General features: G+C 39.7%; 1 protein-coding gene across 2 annotated transcripts in view; it reads left to right on the plus strand.

The window, feature by feature from the left end:
• TMEM87B (transmembrane protein 87B) overlaps positions 1–22531 on the plus strand; it is a 49987-nt gene that overhangs the window by 20980 nt on the left and 6476 nt on the right. The window contains exons 9-17 of one of the 2 annotated variants that reach the window (XM_027621440.2): positions 104–203; positions 4713–4806; positions 10272–10343; positions 12265–12373; positions 12455–12513; positions 13916–14019; positions 15584–15657; positions 20194–20267; positions 22283–22335. In XM_027621440.2, coding sequence (XP_027477241.1) covers positions 104–203; positions 4713–4806; positions 10272–10343; positions 12265–12373; positions 12455–12513; positions 13916–14019; positions 15584–15657; positions 20194–20267; positions 22283–22335 — 739 coding nt within the window. Of the gene's footprint in view, positions 1–103; positions 204–4712; positions 4807–6354; positions 6427–10271; positions 10344–12264; positions 12374–12454; positions 12514–13915; positions 14020–15583; positions 15658–20193; positions 20268–22282; positions 22336–22531 lie in introns of both variants that reach the window. The other variant, XM_027621439.2, reaches the window with a different exon arrangement.

Here is a 22531-nt window from a genome sequence, read left to right on the forward strand (position 1 = left end):
CAGCTGAGGTCCAAATGTATAGTTATACACAGTACATATTTAGGATTTTGGTGGCAGGCCTCTAGATGTGCACAGAATGATTTCTTTTCTTTCCTCCCCTCAGCCCAAGGTTTATTGATATTTGCTGAGTTGATATCTGCGGTTAAGAGGACATTGGCTCGCCTCCTTGTGATCATTGTGAGCTTGGGCTATGGCATTGTGAAGTAAGTATTAGCGTGTTGGAAAGATACCAAGCTTTCAGTCTTGTGATTCCTCCCATCTACGTTGTGATTCTGTGAGACTGGACACTTCTCAGTATGATCATACAAACCCCATAGGGAAATACCTGCAAGAACGTGTTTTTAAGGGATTTCCAGGTACTGATCACTTTACATTGTCTCAAATAAAGATCTTGAATTTGAATTCCAGTGGCTTTTTGTGGTTAGATGAATAAGCAGTCAACTTCAAGGGTAGGAAAATTTTAAATGATTCTTAAAGTTCAAATCATTTTCTCTTTCCTAGACATAGAGTTATGCTTTTTATGGAGCATGGAGCACCATGCGTGGAGCCCCACTTGGGGCTTGAACCCACAACCTCATGATCAAGACCTGAGCTGAGATCAAGAGTCAGATGCTCAACCGACTAAGCCACCCAGGCGCCCCAAGTTATGTTTTTACGATTGTATTTGAGTGTTATGAGGGAGAGGGGACTAAACACCAGGTCAGCAGATTTCAGACTAAACCCTGGCCGTCCAGTGAGGACCCTACTTCTCCCAAACCCTCTCAGGCTCCGTCTTTTCTCTCCCAAGCCCGAGAGTCACCGGGAATGACCGTGGAAGGGCTGGTCCTCTTTCTCCTCACTGCCCTTTGCTTGGACCGTTGTTCTTCCTTCTTTAAAACTCTCCGGCCGGGCACCTGGGTGGCTCAGTTGGTTAAGCGACTGCCTTCGGCTCAGGTCATGATCCTGGAGTCCCGGGATCGAGTCCCGCATCGGGCTCCCTGCTCGGCGGGGAGTCTGCTTCTCCCTCTGACCCTCTTCCCTCTCGTGCTCTCTCTCTCTCATTCTCTCTCTTTCTCAAATAAATAAATAAAATCTTAAAAAAAAAAAAAAACAAAAAAACTCTCCGGCTCCCAGAAGCTCAAGCTTCCAGACTGGATCACCTGCTACATCTTCTCAACCGCAGTTGCCTTTCAAGTTCCAGACTTACCCCCTCGTCCCTTAGCTCTCCGAGTGCTTGCTTCTCTGTCTTTCTCAACACTTCCTGTGTCAGAATTCCCTGTGATTTCAGTAGCTGTGTGGGTGATCCCGTGAGTAACCGGACCTCATCTCCGCACCTCGGCTGCTCTTGCCTGTCCCTCACGTCAGTTACCGATTCCCACTGCCACTTCCTAACCTTTACTATTATATTTAACTGTACCCTCTTTATCATTGCAAATGTTAATCCTCTTTTCAACTGTCGTCTTCGCTGTTTGCCATTTATTTTTCCCAATAGATCAGCCCACTTCTTCTTTGACCCTAGTGTGGCTTCTGGCCTTTTGATCCCGCCACCTTCCGTCGATCCTGCAGAGTGCTGAATATCTGCATACACCTGAAGCCCTCCGCCTTTCTCTTTGTCAGTCTCCCTTGAGCCTCATGCTCATACCCAAGCAGAAGAACCTGCCTGACCACAGTGCAGGCTCATTCCCTTCATGACCGAGAACTTTAAGTGTGCCCTTAATGCCCCTCGCAGTTTCTAGACCCTCATGCTGGCTGATGGCCCTTTTCCCACCCTACAGAACACTGCTCAGACCCTCGTGCCGGCTGACGGCCCTTTTCCCACCCTACAGAACACTGCTCAGACCCTCGTGCCGGCTGACGGCCCTTTTCCCACCCTACAGAACACTGCTCAGACCCTCGTGCTGGCTGACGGCCCCTTTCCCACCCTACAGAACACTGCTCAGACCCTCGTGCTGGCTGATGGCCCTTTTCCCACCCTACAGAACACTATTCTACCCCCTTCTCTCCCCTCCTACGCACGTCCGTCTTAGCTGGTCTTGGTTCTTTTCTCCTCGAGGAAATGGAAGCCATCAGAAGGGAATTCAGTGCATTCCTACCACCAAATCTGTACCATTCCCCCCATTCTGGACCACATACAGCGTTTTCCTCCTCTTGAAAGGCAGTGGTTAAGTTCTGCTCCTGCCCTTGTGCTCTGGATCCCATTACCTCTCCTGTGTCAAAGCAGCTGCTCCAGCAGCCGGCTCTGTTTCCTCCGGGGTCATCAGTTTTCCTGAGCTGCGTCACTGCCAACGGCATGCTGTTACTTCGGTCATCTTCCAAAGCAAATCTCCCTCCATCCCAGCCGGCCCTCTCCTCTGCTTCTCCTTCATTTCTCTTCATCCCTGTGCAGCATCATTTCTCAGATGCATTGTCTGTGTTTGCCAGTTCAACTTCCGTCATTTTCTTCTGAACATAACCCTAGTGAGGTTTTGCCTCCACTCCTCCATCGAGACTGCTCTTGTCAATCACCTGGACCTCTGTTGCCAAAACACATGGCCTTGCTCAGGCTTTGTGCAAGGGCCCTGTGGCAGCTTGAGTCTTGGAGCCCTGGCCGCTCCTCCCAGCCCCCCTGCTAGACTCTGTCTTCCTGAGCTCCAGCACTGAAGTGCCCCAGGCTCAGGCCCCAGACCTCTGTTCCAGCGACTCGCATCCCTGGGGCATGCTCATCTAGTTTCTTGGCTCTAGCGTCAGGACACATCCAGAGTGAACCCACCCCTCCCTTCCACAGCCACCACCCTGGGTCTAAACACCATCTTCTCTCCCTAGATGACTTCAGTACCCTCCTGACTGGTTTCCCTGCATCTGCCCTGGTCTGTCAGTCTTTTCAGATAGCAGCAGCCGAGACGATCCTTTTTAAATGTAACTAAGATCTCATTTTCTGCTCATCTCACTCAATAAATCCAATTCCCTTCTGTGGTTTTTTAGATGGCTGATCTCACCTCTTGCCGCTCTTCCTTTTTGAACACTCTGCTCTGTCCTGCTGGCTTTCTTGCTGTTGCCGTTCCTTAAACACAACAGACACTTCCCCACAGTGCCATAAAGGCTTCTGCCTGTAAGCATCTTCCCCCCAGATCCTGGGCGTGGTTTGCTTCCTCACTCTTTTATTTATTTATTTATTTATTTATTTATTTATTTATTTATTTATTTATTTATTTATTTATTTATTTATTTATTTATTTGACAGACAGCAAGAGCAAGAGACGGAACACAAGCAGGGGGAGTGGGAGAGGGAGAAGCAGGCTTCCCGCGGAGCAGGGAGCCCGACGCGGGGCTCAATCCCAGGACCCTAGGATCATGACCTGAGCTGAAGGCAGACGCTTAACGACTGAGCCACTCAGGCGCCCTGCTTCCTCACTCTTGTCTCTGCTCACCATCCTCTCCCAGAGAGGCTAGTGCTGTTGGAATTCCCAGTGTGGTGCACACCCTCGGTCACTCTGATCGTCACCCCTTTTAGGGCACCGCTTGATGCATATGTTAGGAGTTGTTGTCTTGCCCTCACTTGGAGTAGAAGCTTTGCCTATCTTGTGTCCTGCTGCGTCTTAAGACCCCAGCACGGTCCCTGGCACGTAGTAGGCGCTCAGTAAATATGCATTGAACGCACATACATGTGCTTGTGAGCTTGAGATCAGTGTAGTTAGCAAGATTTTAGCCAGGAAACCTTTTTTCCACTGGGTATTTATTAAGATTTCTTTTCAAATGCTTTTTGGGGTCTTGGGAGGTTTGTTTGTTTTTGGCCTTAGTACAGTATACAGAACACAGAGTCCTCATGTGGAATCTTGTACCTCATAATTCTAGTTACAAACTTCAGAGCACTCATGGTTCTGGCTGTTGGAAGGTTCCAGTTAGGGGCTGTAATGAGTCAGAATTTAGATGAACTAAATCAGATACAGAGTCTTCAATATAAGCTATGGATATTAGTTTAATTTTTAGTTAGATTTTGTTTTAAAGTGACTACATTAAGTATTTTTCTAAAATCAATTTTTTTTCCTAATTACTCTGGCAAGAGGGTTTTTGAGCTGAAACGTTTGTGCTATATGATTTGCAAATTTCATGAAATTTCAGTTCTGTTTTCAAATTACTCATCACAAAAATTACTGTCTTTGCATTTTCCCAAATCATTGATATTTTTAAGAATCAAAAATGTTATTTTAATTCTTTCCAGTGTAAAGAATGGAAACTACAGTGTGTTAGCACTCTTGTTTTAGACATTGAGAGAAGAAAGGGAATAGAATTTGATCTCCTAATACTCCTGTTCTTTTTCTGCCCAAGTCAGAAAATCAGTGGATTAATGTTCATGAAAGAATTAAGTTACTGTTTCTGCCAGTGACACTTAGAAGTTGGCACTTAGCCTCCTAGGTTTCCTCAGGCTGCTCTTCCATCCGGTGCAGTGAGTACCTGTGTTAATGCTAATCCTCTGGCACGGGTGGTCTCAACATGTTGCTTCATGGGTGTCGGTACAGCTTCTAGTTCTAGAGAAGGAGGCCCATGTCTCCTGAGCCTGTTTCTGCCCTGTTCCCGGGAAAGAGGCTGTTTTTTAAAACCGAGGAAACAGAGGCCGGATGGCAGGGAGCAGACTGCTTTGATTAGATAATAACTTCTCTGTGTTGGAAATGGGACCAGTTACTGTATTCAGATGCATTTTACTTACCGGTGCTTTTTCTTTTTCTTTTTTTTCTGTTTCTTCTTCCTCATTCCAGGCCCCGTTTAGGAACAGTCATGCACCGGGTGGTCGGACTGGGGATTCTTTACTTTATCTTCGCAGCTATTGAAGGCGTGATGAGAGTTATTGGGGTAAAAACCACATGATTCCAACTTCATCCCTTTTTGTTGTTGCTGTGAAATAGGATTTACTTTATATCTCTGAGATAAATTTTTAAAGACAGAACAATTATGAAAAAGGCCCAATTTGAGCCTTTTTTTTCCCCCTATGGAATATTTCCCTTTTTAAATACTTCCTCAAAGTAGTAGAAGTCCAGACAGAGCACTTCTTAAAATATGACCAATTATGAAGGCACCACTTGATGTCATCCCAGGAATTAGCTCCATCTCAAAAATGCTCATGGTTATTCTTTATAAAGAACATTTGTCTTTATCATTATGCAGTCTGAACACATTCATTTCTTCCTTAACCCTTGGTCTAAACCCGTGGAAGTGAACAGAATTAACTGTATCCTTCACACATGCAGACATTACATCTCATCACTCTTAAGTCTCATTTGGTTATAAGTATTCTCTGACTCTTGTGGACTCAGTGTTTGGGGATTCAGCAGACTCCATTCTTGGAGGAACCACGAGAAGGTAGTGTCCAGGGAGAAATGACTTGGGTGATGTAGGCAGCAAATACTTCACTCTCTAAGAAGAGGCAGAACATTTATATCTGGGAAAACCCCTAGATTTCTAGCTCTCCATTTTTCTTAATGATATGGCTGATGACTGAGTGATTAAGCAGCTTATTATATTTTGCTTGATTCAAAGAACCTAGTAATTTTTACCCAAAATATCTTTTGGACTGGTTGTGTAAATCAGATCACTGCACAGAGTGAATGATCCTATGTTGCCAATTAAGTTGACTTCACATATTTTGATCTTGAAGCAGGCCATTTGTTCAATTTGTTAAAAGCCTCGTTCTTCTTTCTATTATCTTTGATACATCTGCCTTCTGTATTAGATACACCTGCTCTTTTCATCTTTGACTCTTTGAAAGGTACATTTATTCTCATTTTTACAGACTAATGAAGAGCTTTGCATTTACGTATATAATTTACAGGAACTAGTCTTTGCTAGAAAGAAAAAAGATAAATATCCCACATGCAGATATGGTATATACATTGTATTTCTTTAAAATTTTACATAGCCAATGTCTTCAATATAACTTTTAAATATTTAAATATGATTTTCTGTCAACTTGTGATTAAAGTGTCTCACCTATGGTTTGTTTTTACCATTCCACACTTCCTTTTCTTTTTTTTTCTCCATGTCCCTTCACAGATAGTAGGGAAGATCAGGAGTCCATTTCATTAGTGGCCCTGGTGGTAGATTTGGTGTGGAGAGGGGAGAGATTGAAATTGACCTAAGTGGGGCTGGGGACATGACACGTTTTATTTGCCATTCCATAATGCAATTTTACATTGTAATTGAACAGGTAGATGACAAGCTAACATCTGTTGCTGCCAAAACAAAAATTTCCATGAGCTTAGACACAATTTTATTAGGAATAAAATTTTTATGTGGCTTTTGTAAAGTGATGAGATGAGCTAAATTGTTTTTCTTTTTCATATAATTTCTATAATATAATGAAACATTTACATTCAGGTTTTTCCCCCTATTTTTATCTTTCAGGGTTCTAACCATTTAGCTGTTATTTTTGGTGACATTATTTTGGCAGTTATTGACTCCATTTTTATATGGTTTATATCCTTTACTGTGTCCTAAAGTAGTTTGTTGTATCATTAAAATCAGATTACTTTCAGTTTGTATTTATAATAATAGAAATATAGGTATACATTATTTTTAACCTCAATATAGGAATTTAGTTGAAAGCAATAGTTCCCCAAACAAAGAATATCTTTATTTTTTCTGTTAGTTCAGCAAACTTAAGTACTTACTGTGTGCCCCATGCTGAGGAGGCAGAGAAGAAAAAGGTATTGTCCCTGCGTTTAAGGAATTCACACTCTGGGAGGGAAGGCAAACATATAACTAGGAGCAATATAGCAATAGAAATTGCCATTTTAAAGAGGTGCTATGCAAACAGAGGAAAGAGAAAGTAATTCTAGTGCAAAAATCACCAATCTCTTCACAGAGATGGTGACATTAAATTGTGACCGAGAGGACAGATGAGGTTAACTGGGGAAAGAATTGGGGAAAAGGCATCCTGGGAAGAATTGAGGGGAGCAAATAGTTGGAAGCGTGAAAATATGGGTGCAGTGGTAGAATGTCCCAGAGTAGCTTGCCTATAAGTGGACGTATGTGGGAGAATCCTGGAAGGTGGGACCAGAAGGGAAAGATAGAATGACGGGCTCAAGAGTCTCAAGTTCCTTCTGCAGGGAGAAAGGAAAGGGGAATGAAAGCTGCACAGGTGAGTAGCATGATGAAATCTGTGTTAGAAAGAACTCAAGAATGACATTTAAAAATGACCTGGAAGGGGCACCTGGCTGACTCAGTTGGAAGAGTGTGCAACTCTTTTTTTTCTTTTTAAGATTTTATCTATCTATCTGACAGAGAGAGTGCACAAGCAGGGGGAGGGGCAGAGGGAGAAACAGGCTCCCCACTGAGCAGGGAGCCTGATGCAGGGCTTGATTCCAGGACCCTAGGATCACGACCTGAGCCGAAGGCAGATGCTTAACCAACTGAGCCACCCAGGTACCCCAAGAGCGTGCAGCTCTTGATCTCAGGGTTTTAAGTCCGTACCCCACGATGGCTGTAGAAATTATTTAAAATCGTATAAAAATATAAAAATGACCTGGAAAAGGAAAGTCTAGAACCTAGAGATAGGAAGTCTGGTAAAGAGTCATTTGCAGTAGTCCAAAAAAGAGATAGGTTAAAAATAGGGCAGAGGGAATGGAAAAAAGACTCCAGATGATAGACTTAGTAGAAATGGGTGGGAAAAGAAGGGAGAGAGCTCCAGAGAGGTCTTGCTGTCTCATTTGGGTGGCTGGGGACAGTGTTGCCATCCCCAAGGCAATGAACTTAGGGAAGGGACCATAATGGATGAAGTGTGAGCTGCCTAGGGCATTAGTGTTAAGTAGAGAGTTGGAGATCCCCGTCAGGGTTTGTAAGAGGAATTGGAACTGGTGACGGTTGGAGGTCATCTTCATGTGAGAGAAGGTCGCAGCCCGTGGAAGCGAGCCAAGAACATGTAGATCAGAGAGAGGAAAGGCCCAGGATGGTGCCCAGTGGGGGTGGAAATGTGCATGAAAGGAACACCAGGGAAAAGGGAAGTAGAAGAGCCCAGAAATTGTCCTGGGGTGAAGCTTTGGTAAGGAAGGGTGGTCAACAGTGACCAGTACTACAGAGAGATGAACTGCCAAGGTGCACCTGGCTTTGGTCCTTCCAGAGGCCACAAATGGGACATCAGGAGAGCAGACTCAGTGACACTGGTGGGACAGAAGCCATGTTACAGCAAGAGAAGTTTTGGAGGCGTGGTAACCCATCCTTGAGGACCCTCCTCACTGCTTCAGTGACTTCAGTGGAGTCTGGGAAATTCCATTCTTCTTAACTCCAAGGCAGAGCCCTCAAATATGCATTCGTGGAAATGGGAGGAACTCTAAAGAAACTGTGACCTGGTCAGAGCAGAATTCAGTGTTATGCATATCCCAGAACATTATTTTTATCTCTTTCTTCTGCATTTACATCCTCTTTGAAACTCTTTTCTCTAGATAGATTTTTTTTTTACCAAGTTTTTTTTGTTTCCACTGTCTTCAATACTTGTCTTTTTGCTTTTAATATTAAATGTTTTTTTGTTTCCTTGTAATTCCTTTCCATTTTCTCATCTTTATCTCTCACAGGGAGGCCAGAGAGGGCTTTAGTTTTCTCTGTTCCTCCTCTGCAAGGAAGCACCCCTTTCTGCAGGCACGCTAACAGACATGGCCCTTTCTGAGTCCCCTGTGGGTGGTTTCTTTGAAACCCAGTCTGTCTGCTCTTTAAACTCCCTGTTTGTGAGTTTTTAGTATGCTTCCAAGTTAAAAACCAAAGAAAAAAGCCTTTTAAGTTACCATCCCTACTCCCTAAAGCAGTGGTTCTTAGCCTTGTTTGGGTCTTGGGACCAAAGATGCCCTTGAAAATCGAATGAAAGCTGGGGAGCCTCTTTTTACAAGATAGAAACACACACCCCACAAAAGTGTTGCCTGCAGTGGGGCATTTAAAAGCCTCCAAAATTACATCCGTGGATTCCCTACTCTCTGAAGAGTATCTAGTTAAGAAATAACACCTGATTTAAAGAGTTGTTTCTGACCAAACTTGCTTAAAAATCTGTTCTACTTCTGGTCGAAGATACTACTTTAGAATCCAAGTTTGTTGAAAGAAATTATAGTTAAATACATCTTATCTTTTCCAACAATGATACTAATCTTATTGTAGTGTAATTTTTATATTTTCCACATGAAAACACATTTAACGACACTGAGCTGTTGAAAAGGTGTCAACTACAGTCCTCAGTTCTGCCCATGACCAGTACTCTGGCCATGAGAGCTCATCCCCAGGGGCCATGGTACCTGTTCTGCTGCAGCCCTATCACTTGTTAGGGATGCTCAGCTGACCTGAGGAGAAGGGGCAGGCAGGATGAACATACCTGGCATCAGGATAGGCAGAATCGCAGTGCAGGTGAACCTAGCTGTTAGTCTCAGCATTGCCAGCTCTGGATCTTAACGTCTTCCCTTCTGTCATTGTGCATTTAGAAAGTGAGCTTAGGATATCTGCTTAATTTGGAATTGTCTTGTCTCCAAAATTATATATGCTTGGAGCCTTAATTAAAGTTAGCAAGTATGTTCCTCAGTCAACTAATTGAGCTATAGACATGGCATTTTTAAAAATCTGTATTATCTTTTACGCTGGTAATTCACAGATATGTATTTCAAAGATTTCTTGTTCTTAACCAACCACAAGGTAGTTCACTGGGAAAAACAGTAATGCAACTTGGCAGAAAATTCCAAAGACAAGCAGCTCTAAGGGCCCAATTCCATGTGGATTTGAATGAGGGCAATTTGTCACCTTTATGGACAGCGTTGACTTTGATCTATTCCAACATATAATGAGCCAGATTGGAGTGGGGAGATAAGGAAAACAAGGCAAAAGATTTAGTTTGCTTAATGATTAATACATTTAATAAAGGTGTTAGAAATAAAAGTCATAAAGAAATCCAGAAATTAAAATTATCTTGGTTAGTGTTTCATGGTGAAAGAAAGAAAACTTAGTATCCATTTCAGCTTGAACCTGAATTTCCTATGTTTGCTTTCAGATGGTTATTTGGCAGTTTTCTTTACTGAAATGAGAAGTCTGCATTATCTGTACAGGAAGAGTAGATTTCTTGAATGATTACAAATGGCAAGCAAGAGAAGCAGGTCTACGTACATACAGACCTGAGTGCTTGCGTAGTGACCCCGCTTCCTTTGCTCTGATGAACCTAACACAGCTATCCCGTAAGAATCTGGTTCTCAAGTAAAAGAAGAAATAACTTGAAAAATTCAGAGCCATTGCTTTTCTCATGAAGCCCTCTTCCTCTTTTTTTCTGCTTGTTTTAACTTTTTGCTGTTTTGCTGCAGGCAGATGACTCTGATCTTGTGCTTCTGGCCAGTCTCCCTCTCTCTCTCCTTGACTCTGGCTTGTGCTGGTGGATATCCTTTTCCTACTGCAGCAACACGCTCCCGTTGCTTCTCACCTCAGGATAACTGGGCCTGTTTGCTTTCGTAACAACTTTCCTTTAAAGGGAGAAATGATTTAAGCTTTACTTAAATTTAACAGTGTCTTGGTAAGTGGAGGTTTAGGCAGTTTTGAATTTGCTTTTGATCTTTTTATTCCTCGGCTTCTCAGAAATACTTTTGAATTATTCAATGTGACCATATTTTTAACGTAGAAAATTCATTTTAGTCAAGAATTTTTAAAAAAGCATTTGTCTTGATAATGTTAAAAGGAGACAGTATATTTACTGTTTTGTAAATTCTGACAGTAGCCTTAATTGGTTGAATTGCATTGTTTTAGAAATTGATCTCCTTTCGTAACTCACTGGTCATTTAGGAAGACTGAATAGCAGTTTTGGTAATTTGAGTACTACCATGAAGTTTCTGATTCATGAAGTATTTGGAATTTAAAATAGGCATAAATCCAAAGTTTGCCACTTCCAGTCTTTGCTCTGTTTTGTTCAGTATACAGTTCATGAACAAAGCTGGATGGTATGCTCCAGAGGAAGCAACTCCCATTTACAGAGTGCTCTGGCTTGAGTCCCAGCCTCACTGCCAAGGAGTCAGTGGAGAAGCCTCTTTTTGCTTCTTCATACGTGACAGTGTTGAGCTTTACCTGATCCCTGTGCTCCTGGAAAACAGCCATGGTTGAGAAAACCTCCACCCTTTCGTGTTCCAGGGAAAGGCTTACTTCAAAGGACTTACATGAGACATAAGTCCCATAGGATTTACATGAGACTCCCAGATGCCCCCTTGTTACCTTTGACAAGGCCAGACACAGACCTGTGTACCTGCTGACCAATCTGCCCAGAACGCCAGCCTGGGCCAGACTAAGCGGTCTCCCTCCCTAGGTCCCTGAGCTTTCGTCTACCACAGCCCTCCTCCATGGTCCTTCTCGAGAATCTGCACACCTCAGGGAAAGTCGTTCCCTGAGCAGCTATCCAGTCATGCCACCCACTTCCCCACACCTGTTTTCTAGTCTTGTTTTCCCCTCCCTACAAAATCAAAGCCCTGTCTGGCCTGACCTGTGGGACTCTTGCAGATCTTAGAGTTGGAACATCCTCCCCATGGCAATAAGCCTCCTCTGCCTGTTGCAGTAATTTTTTGAATGAAGTCCCTCCTTAGCTAAGTCCAGATTTGTTTTATTTAACGTATTTCATTTTTCAATTTATATATTGGAAAATTAATAGATGACCTCCCTTCTTTTTATTTTTTTTAAGATTTTATTTATTTATTTGACAGAGAGACACAGTGAGAGAGGGAACACAAGCAGGGGGAGTGGGGGAGGACAAAGCAGGCTTCCCACCGAGCAGGGAGCCCAATGTGGGGCTCCATCCCAGGACCCTGGGATCATGACCTGAGCCGCAGGCAGATGCGTAGTGACTGAGCCACCCAGGCGCCCCTGTTGACTTCCCTTCTTAATTATCGTCATTCAGAGGATAAAAAGAGAGTAGACTGGAAAGAAGAAAATAAGAAAGAAACAGAGACAAAAAGCACAAGCCTAAGGGTATGTCATAATGTGATCTATTAAGAGTATCTGGCCTAAGGTGGCTCGTTTTTAGTGTATATACTGCTCTATCCTATGTTCTGGGAGCTTGACGTTGAAGGAGAACATCATAGGGCTTCTTGCTTGTTGTCTTCCTCAGAGTTTATTTAGTTCAGACAATGGTAAATTATAAAACAAAATCTGCGATAAAATCAGTATCATGATCATATAATATTGATTAAAATAATATTTTTTGTGTTTTTATAGGAACTATATTTAGCAGTACTAATTTTAGAAATGTAGTAAGAGATTCTTATTTTGTTTTTAAACTGTTTATTACTATTTAAAATGTTTTTCCTTAACTTTTTGCACATATTTATAAGTTTGGCACAAACCATGAAGACTCTAAGGCTAAGAAAGAACACAGTGAAATTTTCTTTATACAGGCACTTTACAAATACTCTGATCTTTGCTGTACTAGGTAAGCTATTTAATTTTATTATAATAAATTATTTTAGTATTGCATGTTCCTTCAGAGGTGACTTTTTTTGGTGTGTTTCAGCTTCTATAGTGTTTATGGTGTGGACAACCAAGACATTTAGAATTGCAAAATGTCAATCAGTAAGTATAATCTTCCTATTTAAACAGTTTTCATTTTTAATTATACTATTTTGGGTAATTTTGAAGAATTTAGTTTGTAAACAGAGGTAATTTTAGTGGAGATTTTCAGTTTAGTTTGAATTATTTTACAGAGAATTATAAGAAATTTTGCCTCCTTTAAATGAATCTGAAAATATTCCTCCTAAATCTACTTGTCCAATTATGTTCTTTTTTCAACTTCCCCTTTATATATTTTGAAAAATAATTACCTTCCTATATAACATAAGGTAACAGGAAAGCTTTTTCTTCTTGCATACCATGAAATTAGGTTTTTGATATCGAAATGGGACAGTAAGCCTTAAGTCTGACATATTTCTAAGATGGTACACTCGTTATGAACATTCAGGAGATACTCTCTGTGGGTTCTCTAGGTAGAAGGTACGTTTCTTAGACTTAAAATTTAAAAGGCCTTTTCGGGGGCTTCTTGATTTTGAACTAGTCTCTAGTTCTAAATAAGCATTACAGACAGCCCTCTGTGCATCCTAGACTTCTGCCTTAGGGATAATTTAGTGAGAGAAGAAACTGAACTTTCTGGAATTTCTTTTTTCTCCTCCTGTCACCTTAGGTTTTTCACCTGGAGTTCTAAGTATATCTTTTGGATTTTTATTTTTGTTTTGTAAATCTTTCTGTTGACCCTAAAATTTTATGGAAAGGAGTGTTTATAATGTTAAACAGCCCTTTAGGAACATTTCAAACAATGTATAATAAAATCTCCTAAAAGCAAAATAATTTATTGGGAAAAATATTGCACCGAGATCTTCACTTCGGAAATTCTAATACCGGCCATGTCAAAAGTACCCATTGTGAACTTGCTTCTGATTGTCTTGTTAAGCTGCCTCACAATTCTCATCTAGAAAATAGATTAAATGACCTCAGAAGCCCCTTTAAACACTAATTCTTTTTTTTTAAGACCTTATTTATTTGTCAGAGAGAGAACTCGCGCAAGCACAAGCAGGGGGAGCGGCAGGCAGAGGGAGAAGTAGGCTCCCCGCTGAGCAGGGAGCCCGATGCGGGACTTGATCCCAGAACCCTGAGATCATGACCTGAGCCGAAGGCAGACACTTAACCGACTGAGCCACCCAGGCTTCCCTAAACACTAATTCTTTATGACACTGTAGTATATATAATTTGTGTTAGGATTTTGTTTATCTGATTGATTAATGGCTGAAGTAGGCATTCATGTTAATTTGATGAAGATAGCATTTCTTAGTTTTTATTTTCTTAAAAAAACATGTACTTATTTGGAAGATGGACTGGTTGGAAGGATTTCATTAGTGTTTGTCATTGTACACTATTTGAATGGGAAATCTGTCTGTGTTTATCAGAAAATTAATATTTCATGTTTGAATTGTCCTTGTTATAGGATTGGATGGAACGCTGGGTTGATGATGCATTTTGGAGCTTCCTTTTTTCACTTATCCTTATTGTAATAATGTTTTTGTGGAGACCATCAGCAAACAATCAGAGGTACCTACCATGGGAAAATTCACATTTAGCAAGCATTTGTTGATCACTGCTACTGTGTTCAAATAAAAACACATTTATAGAAACTGAGCAAGTAGTCTTCACTTTTAAAGGAGTACACAATCAACTAGGGAGACAGACATAATGTAAGACAGTGAAATAAGATGTATAAACTAGGAAGCCCAGGGGGAAGACTGAAGAGGGTTGAGGAAGCCTCCTTGAAAGGCAGCATCTTCCTCAAGGAAAGAAGCAGAACCGTGAAAGGCTGAACTGAGAAACAGTGTACATTTTCTGAGGTAGTGGGTGAAAACGTGGTATACCTTGGAGGTCATTGAGGCATGTATTTTGGTTAATACTACTTACATTGGAGGGAAATAAAGCTTGAAAGGAAAAGTGGAACCAAAATATAAGGAGCTTGAGTGGTAAGTTCAGGTTGTATCATTGGCTGCATGTGATAGGATGGCCCACCTGCCCTTGCCTCACTCCTCTTCCCCAAGGAAAGTGTTGTGAAGTTTCTTGAATGCCCTTCTAAGGAAAAATGGAAAAGTATATACCAGTGTGCGTTTCTCCCTCTCTTTTTAAAAGTATATAGTAATTGGGACACCTGGGTGGCACAGTCGGTTAGGCGTCTTGACTCTTGGTTTTGGCTCAGGTCGTGATCTCAGGGTTGTGAGATCAAACCCCGAGTCAGGTTCTACACTCAGTGCAGAGTCTGCTTAAAACTGTCTCCTCTGCCCCACCCCACTGTGCGAGCATGCACACACACTCTCTCTCTTTCTGTAAAATAAATAGATAATTCTTTTTTTTTAAAGTATATAATAATTATACATAAGTACGTACATACACATATCCACCATTCTGCACCTTCTTGTTTAAGATCTGTCTTTCCATATCATCTTGTATAGATCTACCACATTTTTTTTTTAAAGTAGGCTCCATGCCCAACATGGGGCTTGAACTCATGACCCTGAAATTGAGAGTCACATGCTCTACTGATTGAGCCAGCCAGATGCCCCTAGATCTACCACATTATTTTTAATGGCTCTTTGGCGTTCCATAATATGAATGTAGCCTAATTTGTAGAAGCAGTACCTAGTTATTAGGGACTAGTTTGTTTCTAGGATTATTGTTATTATCAGCAGTGCTTTCTGAATGTATTTCTGACCTAGCAAATGTGGCTTAGTCAGTACACTTTATTTTCACCAGTAAGATTAGCAATTTACCTTTTGTTAGGGGATAAGTTAACAAGTAGTGGGCAGGGAGGATTTTTGACAGGGAGAAAAAAGTACATCAGGAAGTTCCTTTCCCTGAACATTGCAGAACTGCTTTCCAGAAAGATCTTTCCCATTTACACTTTCACCAGCAGGGCTTGGGAGCTCCAGTTTCACTGTTTCATTGCTGATAATCTTTCCTAATTTGAGAGTAAAATAATTAAATTTTTTAATTTGAATTTATAAGAAATTTTTTAATGTAAATATTTTTTGTATGTAATGATGCTTTTAGGTATGAACTGAAAACCGAACAGGTTTAAATGCACTAATAAAACTACTCCTTGTTTCTGATGTAGATATGCCTTCATGCCGTTAATTGATGATTCTGATGATGAAATTGAAGAATTTATGGTACCATCTGAAAATTTAAGTGAGTGATATGTTTTCTTATTAAATGACTATTTAATTGTACCTTGTACCTTTACTTACGATGCAAAGTCACATTTTTTTCCTGTTAAAATAATTTTAAAACTCTATCTGCCAAAACCCCTGTTACGGTAGTCACAAAAGGAAAAGTCAGTAATGAAATTTTCAAGATCCTTAATGTAGTTGGAGCTTTTGTTACCTGTTCGCTTTTAAAGTCTAAGTATTAAAATAGGTATACTGTTTCACACTAAGAATTTAGTTTACATTGTGCTTAGCTCCTAATAATCTTCTTCTTAATGATGATTGCTAAATTTCCTTGAATCACCTCTTCTTGCTCTTCAGAATTAGATATATATCTATCTATCTGTAATTTCCCGTTCATTCCCAAAGCATTTCTAACTAGTTTTAGTGCTATTTTCATCTTTCAATTAATTTCTACATCGCATTTTGTCATTTTATTTTACCATAATACTTTAAACATTTGTTAAGGCAATATCATTACATAATTCAGTTGCTAAGAATAAGTAAGTGTAGAGCTGTAACATGTTTATGAATTGTAACTCTCAATATTATTGAGCAGTCAGTACCAAAAACTGATAAGTAGAATCAGTGCAATCCCAGTCATAATTCTAACTGACCTTAAAAAAAGTACAAATGGTTAATCTGATTTTTTTTTTTTTAAAGATTTTATTTACTTATTTGAGAGAGAGAGAGAGACAGAGAAAGAGGGAACACAAGCAGGGGCAGTGGAAGAGAGAGAAGCAGGCCTCCTGCTGAGCAGGGAACCCGGCTCAATCCCAGGACTCCAGGATCATGACCTGAGCTGAAGGCAGACGCTTAATGACTGAGCCACTCAGGTGCCCTGGGAGAAGAGAATCTTAAGCAGACCCCCTGCTAAGCATGGAGCCCAACTCGGGGCTCGATCCCAGGACCCTGAGATCATGATCTGAACTGAAATCAGGAGTTGGAAGCCCAGCCGACTGCGCCACCCAGGTGCCCCAGTTAATCTGATTTTAAAATGTATGTCAGAAAGCAAGGACCTGGAAGAGCTCAAACATTCTTGTAGTTACAACATGGGCTAATCTTGAAAACATTATGCTAAGTGAATCAGAAAGCCAATCATGAAGATCACAAATTATATGATTCCAGTTAGATGAAAAGTCCACAAAAGGTAAATTCATAGAAGACAAAGTATATTGATGATTGCCAGGGGTTGGTGGAAGGAATGAGTAGGGCGTGACTACTGATGGGCCTGGGGTTTTTTTTTTAGGTTGATGAAAATCTGGAATTAGTGGTGATGGTTGCATAATTCCTTGACTATCCTGAAATCTACTGAACGGTTCACTTCAAGATGGTGCATTTTATAGTGTGGGAATTTTATCTCAATAAAATAAAATTAATGGACTTATAGTAATTTCAAGACTTATAAAAATATCAAGTTATATTAATCAAGATAGTGTGGTTTGGCAGAAGGATGGAGAAACACAGTAATGTATCAGAGTCCAGAAATAAATCCACACATATATGGCCAGTTGATTTTGTTGTTGTTGTTATTGCATGAAGTAATAACATTGTGAAGAATGTACTTTTACAAGTACCAAATTGATTCCATATAATAGGTTTCTAAAAGTTTTGTTTTTAAAAGGAATGCAATAGAGGTGCCTGGGTGGCCCAGTCAGTTGAAAGGCCGACTTTTGATTTTGGCTCAGGTCATGATCTCAGGATTGTAGGATCCAGCCCCACATTGGGCCCCGTGCTGGGTGTGGAGCCTACTTGGGATTCTCTCTCCCTATCCCTTTGCCCCTCCCCCCTCTATGAATGAATGAATGAAAAAAATGGATGAATGGAATGCAATAATTAAAGTAGCTTCAAACTGGAAACCTCATTTGTCAACTGATTTTTGACAAGGGCACCAAGACGTTATATGAGAACAGAATAGTATTATCAACAAAGTGTGTTGGAACAACTAGATAAACACATGGAGGGACAATCACCTAGACTCCTTACACAGATATCACATAATGATTAATTCAAGATGGACCACAGACCCTAGATGTGAAAACTTAAACTATAACTCTTCTGGGGGCCCTGGTGGCTCAGTCAGTTAAGCGTCCAACTCTTGATTTTGGCTCAGGTCATGCTCTCAGGGTGGTGGGATCGAGCCCCGTGTTGGGTCCACACTGGGTCTGGAACTGGCTTAAGATTCTCCCTCTCCCTGTGTCCCTCCCCGCTAAAAAAGAAAAACTATAACTCTTCTGAAAGAAAACAAGACAATATCTTTATAACCTCGGGTTAGATAATTTCTTAGGGCATTAGCAGTTACCATAAAATTTAAAAAAAACTGCTAAATTAGACTTCACAAAAATTAAAATACTCATCAAGAGAAACTTAAGAAAATGAAAGGCCAGGCTTCGACTAGTGTAAAAGATTATGGGTACATGTATCTGACAGAGGACTTGTATCGAGCCCTAGACTGGAATAAAAGATCCTCAGTACATATATCTGAGAAAGGACTTGTATCCAGAATATAAGTAAAATCCCTATAAATCAATTAAACTCAATTTGTAAAAAACAAAAAAATATTTGAATACTTCACCAAAGAAGACAAAAGAATGACCGACAAGCATGCGAAAAGATGCTCGGTCATCAGGGAAACACAAGTTAAAACCAGAGTGAGATACCACCACATATCCACCAGAATGGTTAAAATTTAAAAGACTGACAGCATGACATGTTGGAGAGGGTGTGGAACAGTTATATCACTCAGACACTACTGGAAAGAATGTAAAGTAGTAAGACTAATTTAAAAAATGATGTCGTTCTTAAAAAGGTAAACATACACCTACCATACAACTCAGCCATTCCACCCCAGGATATTTACCCAGAACAAATGATGGATATGAAAGCGATGTTCACCGAAGGACACTGATGTACACTATAATTTTCAGCAGATTTATTCTTAATAGTTTAAAACTGGACATAACCCCATGTCCATCAACAAATGAGTGGATAAAGTATTTGTAGTATACCACACAATGGGCTACTGTTCCATATCAAAAGTAACCAACACTACCACATAAATAAATCTCAAAACCTTTATATTGAGTGAAAGTAGCCAAATCTAAAAGAATACAGAGTCCATGGATTATGGTTCTATATATGAAGTTCCAGAACAGGCAGAACTAAGCTATGGTGATTATGTAAATCAGAGCAATGGTTGCTTCTGGTAGGATTAGGATTGACCAGAAAGGAATTTAAAGAACCTTATGTAATGTTGAAAATGTTAAGTGTCTTGACTGAGATGGTAGTTACACAAGTGTATATGCTTGTAAAATCTCTTAGACTGTACACTTAAAATTTGTGTATTTTATTGTCTATGTTGTACCTCAATTTTAAAAAGCAATGTATTGCCCCATTAAGAGATCTCAAATGTTGGCATTTTAAACACCCCACGGAAACATTTTTTGATCAAGGAACCTCATTTGTATTCATTATATCAACTTATGATCATAACATAACAATTGACCTTGTTTATGGAGAAGCACGATTTGCAAATTATTGTAATAACTAAAGTGATTACTTATGGGGCAGAGATTACATGTCAGGCACCTTATATACGCTTACTTGTTTAATGCTCTTGTTTAATAAGGTAGATAACAGTATTATCCCATTGTGTTGCTGGGGACGCTGAGTCACAGAAAGTTAACTGCTTTGCCCAGGGTTGCATAGGGAGAGCCAGAATCCTGAGTGGGCAATCTCATTCCAGAACTCATGCCCTTAACCTCTGCTCTGAAACTGGTGGCAGAAAGGAGAGCCTGGTCAAATAGGAAGAAAATCCTTCTCTTTCCCATTTTATTTTTATCATAGGCACATTCCAAAATGTACACATCAGAGAAGTAAAAGCATAACCAAAGATGTGTTTTATTATTGAATATGATACTGCAAATTCTATAGATTTTTATATCCATAAACTTTAAAATGTATTGAAACTCTTTAAGGAAATATGTATATGTTTACTTGTTTGTTTAAACTCCTCTAAAACTAGGGGCGCCTGGGTAGCTCAGTCCTTGAGCATCTGCCTTCGGTAGTGATCCCAGGGTCCTGGGATCGAGCCCCACATTGGGCTCCCTGCTCCTTGGGACGCCTGCATCTCTCTCTCCCACTCCCCCTGCTTGTGTTCCCTCTCTCGCTGTCTCTGTCTCTCTCAAATAAAAATCTTTAAACTCCTCTAAAACTAGAATTCAAACTAGCCTCTTGAAAACCTAGTTGTTACTGCAAACGTTTGTGAAATCTGTTAATTTTTGCCATCCCTCCTACATTTCCAAGTGATATGTTAAAGCCAGCACACTGCCCGAAGCTTCCGCTATTAACTTTCTTTTAAATATATACATATATAAATAATTAGTATATATAAAAATCTCTATATATATAAATCTACATATACAAAGATATATATAAATCTTTGTTGGGCTGTTAAATATGAGATTGTTAAAGACAATATTTTATAATTTATTTCTCTCCATAATGTTTCTCATTATAGCTGAAGGAATAAAATTAAGAGTCTCAAAAACAGTTTCCAATGGAACAGCTAAACCTGCTACTTCTGATAATTTTGTGAGTATAGTATGTATTTAATAGAGTCTGTGTCACATTCATTGTCAGGAAAACATTCTCTACGAAGGTGTTTTGCACAGCACCCAGTGTTACCAAGCAGCGATACTGGTTAAGGCCGATGGCTGTAACTGCAGTAGCTGCAGGCTCCCGGGTGCCATTCTTGGACTAGCATGAGCATCACCTGGGAGCTTGTTTGACACGCAGGCTCAGGCGCACCTCAGACCTACTGAATCTGAATCTGCTTCTTCACAGGATCCTGGAGATGACTCATATGCACATTAAAGATGGAGAAGCTTTGACGTAGTAGAAGCTTGTATTAATTTTTCCACATTTTAAAGTGATTTTTGAAGCCATTTCAGATAACATTTGTTATCTGTTAGGAAAGGACGTTATGTATTGCCTGTGCAGTTAACAAAATTAACATTTATTATAGAACTGTGGAAACTTGAAAAAATGATAAAGTAGAGAGTAGAGATGAGTTTTTTAATTTTTTAGGCATATTAATTAGGCACAGCAGAAGTGCCTCTCATACAGTTTTATATTCTGCTTTCTTATAATTGTGTATTTTGTGATTAATAGCATATAAAATTTATGTATGCTTATAAGTTCTGACAGGATAGATGATCCATGAGAACAGTTTGATCTGTTGGTTTGGGTAAATTTTTTCATTTTTATTTTCGGTAATCAGTAATTTTTTAAAATGTGTTCTTTGAGTAGTTTTATGGTGATTTAAACTTTTTTAAAAATTACAACAGTTTTAGAAAGATAATTATCATATGATCTCACTGATATGTGGAATTTGAGAAACAAGGCAGAGGATCATAGGGGATGAGAGGAAAAAATGAAACAAGACAAAACCAGAGAGGGAGACAAACCATAAGAGACTTAATCTCAGGAAACAAACTGAGGGTTGCTGGAGTGGAGGGGGGTGGGAAGGATGGGGTGGCTGGGTGATGGACATTGGGGAGGGTATGTATGTGTTGTGGTGAGTGCTGTGTATTGTGTAAGACTGATGACTCACAGACCTGTACCCCTGAAACAATACATTATATGTTAATAAAAAAAAATGAAAACAGTTTTAATTATCTGGTGTTAGAGCCATTATACTTTAAATTCATTAAGATATTTCCCTTTTATTTTAGGGATATGTCTCAGTTTATTTTAAAACTCAATGCTTGCAAACACATCAAGGGAATACTTTATTTCCCTAAATTAAGGGCAGTCAGCTCTTGATCAGAAGCCTTATCTCATGACTTATTTCTCCTTGAGACTCACTCAGAGAATTGGGGTTCCTGTTAATACTGGCTCAGTTGCTTTGTCTCTCTCCTAGGTGAGCAAGATGTGATTAATACTAGAACCAGAGTATTCCATGTAGCCAGGTAGATCACAGAGAAACATTTTGATTTACTTTATTTTATAAATCAAAATATTTAGTATGCATTTTTTTCTTTCTCCCAGTGAGATAACCATAAGCAAGTTTCTGTTAAAAAACAGATATCCTCACTGACCTGCTTTCCTTTTCTTGTCTCCTACAGGGAGATGAGCATAAATATAAGAGACTGAAAAAAATCGGCTTTTGTCAATTTAGAGTATTTGTACTGCCATCTTTTTCTGTTGAAAAATTATAAACTCATGATATAGAACTAGAACAAATTAGGAGGCATAATGAATGCTGGGAGCAAAAAACCAATAAAAATCAATATTCTTGCTATTTTCTGTCTTACAAATCAGCTGTGTTTCTACTGTGCTTTTTCAGGACAAAAAAATAACACCTTGCATGCATCTAAAGAAAACGAAGGAGTACAAAATTCCAAAGTTCAAATTTTTGTTTGCCTATTTAAGAGAATACTGGCATAATTTCTGTGTGGCACAAGTGCCAACTTCTTAGGATATGTAGAAATGCAAAGAATCATGCATTTGAATTTTAGTGCTTAAATTTGTATACATTATATTTTAAAATTCTGCTTTCAGGTGATACTAAGTAAATGCTAATATTTACATATTTATTTCTACAGGATGAAGATTTGAAGTGGGTGGAAGAAAATATTCCCTCTTCATTCACAGATGTGTAAATATCCTCTCTTAAAGTTTGAGTCTAAAATTTAGGTTATCATATAAAGAAATAATTTTCATACTTTGTCATGTGCTTTTCGAACATCATACCTCCATATATTTTTATAGGCCCCCATCACTAGCAAATGACTGATTTCATGTCAGACTACAAAGAAAACACAGCGCTGCCTTTTTCTTTCTCCTCCATTTCT

This window comes from Zalophus californianus, chromosome 8 (genome assembly GCF_009762305.2).
Source record: "Zalophus californianus isolate mZalCal1 chromosome 8, mZalCal1.pri.v2, whole genome shotgun sequence".
In the NCBI taxonomy this organism is placed as follows: Eukaryota; Metazoa; Chordata; class Mammalia; order Carnivora; family Otariidae; genus Zalophus; species Zalophus californianus.